The 2,311-nt window shown below is 38.3% G+C and overlaps 1 protein-coding gene across 1 annotated transcript in view; it reads left to right on the top strand.

Annotated features, from left to right (window-relative positions):
- LOC106877055 (polyphosphoinositide phosphatase) overlaps positions 1–2,311 on the top strand; it is a 33,642-nt gene that overhangs the window by 9,181 nt on the left and 22,150 nt on the right. The window contains exons 7-8 of the mRNA XM_052965678.1: positions 697–832; positions 1,270–1,366. Of these exons, the coding sequence (XP_052821638.1) occupies positions 697–832; positions 1,270–1,366 (233 nt within the window). The remainder of the gene's footprint in view (positions 1–696; positions 833–1,269; positions 1,367–2,311) is intronic.

The following is a 2,311-nucleotide window of genomic DNA, read 5'->3' as shown; positions in this document are numbered from 1 at the left end:
CAAATATATATATATATATATATATATATATATATATATATAGATACTTGTGTGTGTGACGAGCTTCTATCAGTTTCTATCTACCACATACCCTCACAAAGCTTTGGTTGGCCCAGGGTTGTTGTAGAAGAGACTAACCCATGATGGAAGGCAGTGGGACTGAATCTTGAATCATGTGGTTGGGAAGCAAAATTTTAACTACACAACCATACCTGATTATGCTTTCAAAAATATTATTTTCACCCTCATTATGTTTATCTTTACCAATCTCGTTATTTGCCATAATTATATTAACAAATTTAACTAATGTGCTTAAATTAATGCAAACATGCTTAATGTAATAAATCAAAAATATTAGTTAAAGTCAGCAAGAAATTGTTTCATACTAAGAAAGGCAAAGGAGACATCTCCAAAATTTAAATTATGCAAAAATTGAATGGAGGAACATAGTGGTGAATGAGTCTGATCTTTGCTAAATGATTTTTAAGCTTCTTAGACCTCCTCAGCATAGCATGGCTGTTATCACTACTTGATAGACCTTAAGTAACTGAAAGATAGGGTTTGAGTGAATGAATATTGATAGGTGTAATAACTTTAAAAAAAGTGTTTCTGATTCATTCTTCTAACTAATCTAGAGCATATATTTTATTTGGAATATTATAAATTTTACTTTTTTCTCTCCTTTCTTTCTTTCAGACTGTATTTTAGGAGTGAAAAATGTTGCTTCAAGTAAATTTGTTTGGAATGCAGCTCTTCAACAGCCATGTAAAGATATGGTGCATTCAGACTGGGTTATCAACATTATACATGGCTTTATTGGACAAGTCAATATCCTTTTGTTTTATCATTGTGTGAAAATTTCACTGCCTTCATTTATTTTTTTTAAGATTGAACTGTGATTTAAGGGAAATTTTACTGATATTTCTTGTAAGTTAAGTGACCACTCTCCTTTTTGTTTCATCTCATATCAGCCTTGATGTAACAGACCTATGAGGAAAGGTCCCAATTGGGACTATCATCTCATCTTTTATTTTGACATATTGAATTAATTGATTGTGTCCAAGACAACATTATCCAATGAGTTTTAGTTTTTGTAAAACAACTGGGTGTGAATTTGAGGGATATTAATCTACTATTACTTGTAGGTGACGTAACTACTTAGAAGGTCCTCTTTAGCTTATTTAGTATGTAGTTGTAAGAATAGTGGCAATAAAGGGTCACTGAATTTACAACACTGTCATTCTGTTCTCCTTAACTTCTCTTAGATATTTGTGTATTTGGTAAACCTATTTATTTAACCCTAATTGGTCGCCGGTCAAATCAGTTTGCTGGAACTCGTTTCTTAAAGAGAGGAGCCAACAACAGAGTAAGATTTTCTTTATTCTCTTTTATTCTCTTTATTCTCTTTATTCTCTTTTACATAAGTGCCCTGAGAGAAAAGTTGGATTTAAGAAGTATCAGATGTGGTGTGCAAGAGAGATAACTGCGCTGGTATGGTCATGTGTTGCGAATGAATGAGGACAACTGTGTGAAAAAGTGTCTAACATCCCTAGCAGTTGAGGGAACCTGTGGAAGAGGTAGACCCAGGAAGACCTGGGATGAGGTGGTGAAGCACAACCTTCGAACATTGGGCCTTACTGAGGCAATGACTAGTGACTGAGACCTTTGGAGATATGCTGTGCATGAGAAGACCCAACAAGCCAAGTGAGACCATAACCCATGGCCTATGCTCGTGGGTGTAACCAGCCCACTTATGAGTACCCCTCATTCATTGGACAATAAACTTTGCTTGCAAAGACTTGTTGAGGCAAGTGAAACCAAGATCAAAATCGCTGATGTGGCCGATGACAGTCCCGCCTGATTAGCACTCGTGCCGGTGGAACGTTAAAAGCACCATCTGAGTGTGATCATTGCCAGGGTCGCTGATTGGCTCCCGTGCCGGTGGCACGTAAAAAGCACCATTCAAGCATGATCGTTGCCAACATCACCTTACTTACACATGTACTGGTGGCATGTGAAAAACAACATTTGAGCATGTTTGTTGCCAGTGCCGCCAGACTGGCTCCTGTGCAGGTAGCATGTAAAAAACACCTTTGGAGCATGGTCGTTGCCAGAACTGCCCGACTGGTCCTCGTGCCGATGGCACGTAAAAGCACCCACTACATTCTCAGTGGTTGGCATTAGGAAGGGCATCTAGCTGTAGAAACTTTGCCAGATCAGATTGGAGCCTGGTGCAGCCTTCTGGCTCACCAGTCCTCAGTCAAACCGTCCAACTCATGCCAGCATGGAAAGCAGACTTTAAACGACGATG

Source organism: Octopus bimaculoides, chromosome 2 (assembly GCF_001194135.2).
Source record: "Octopus bimaculoides isolate UCB-OBI-ISO-001 chromosome 2, ASM119413v2, whole genome shotgun sequence".
Taxonomy (NCBI): domain Eukaryota; kingdom Metazoa; phylum Mollusca; class Cephalopoda; order Octopoda; family Octopodidae; genus Octopus; species Octopus bimaculoides.
Note: the sequence above shows the minus strand (reverse complement) of the source record. Positions and strands in the feature narration are given on the sequence as shown.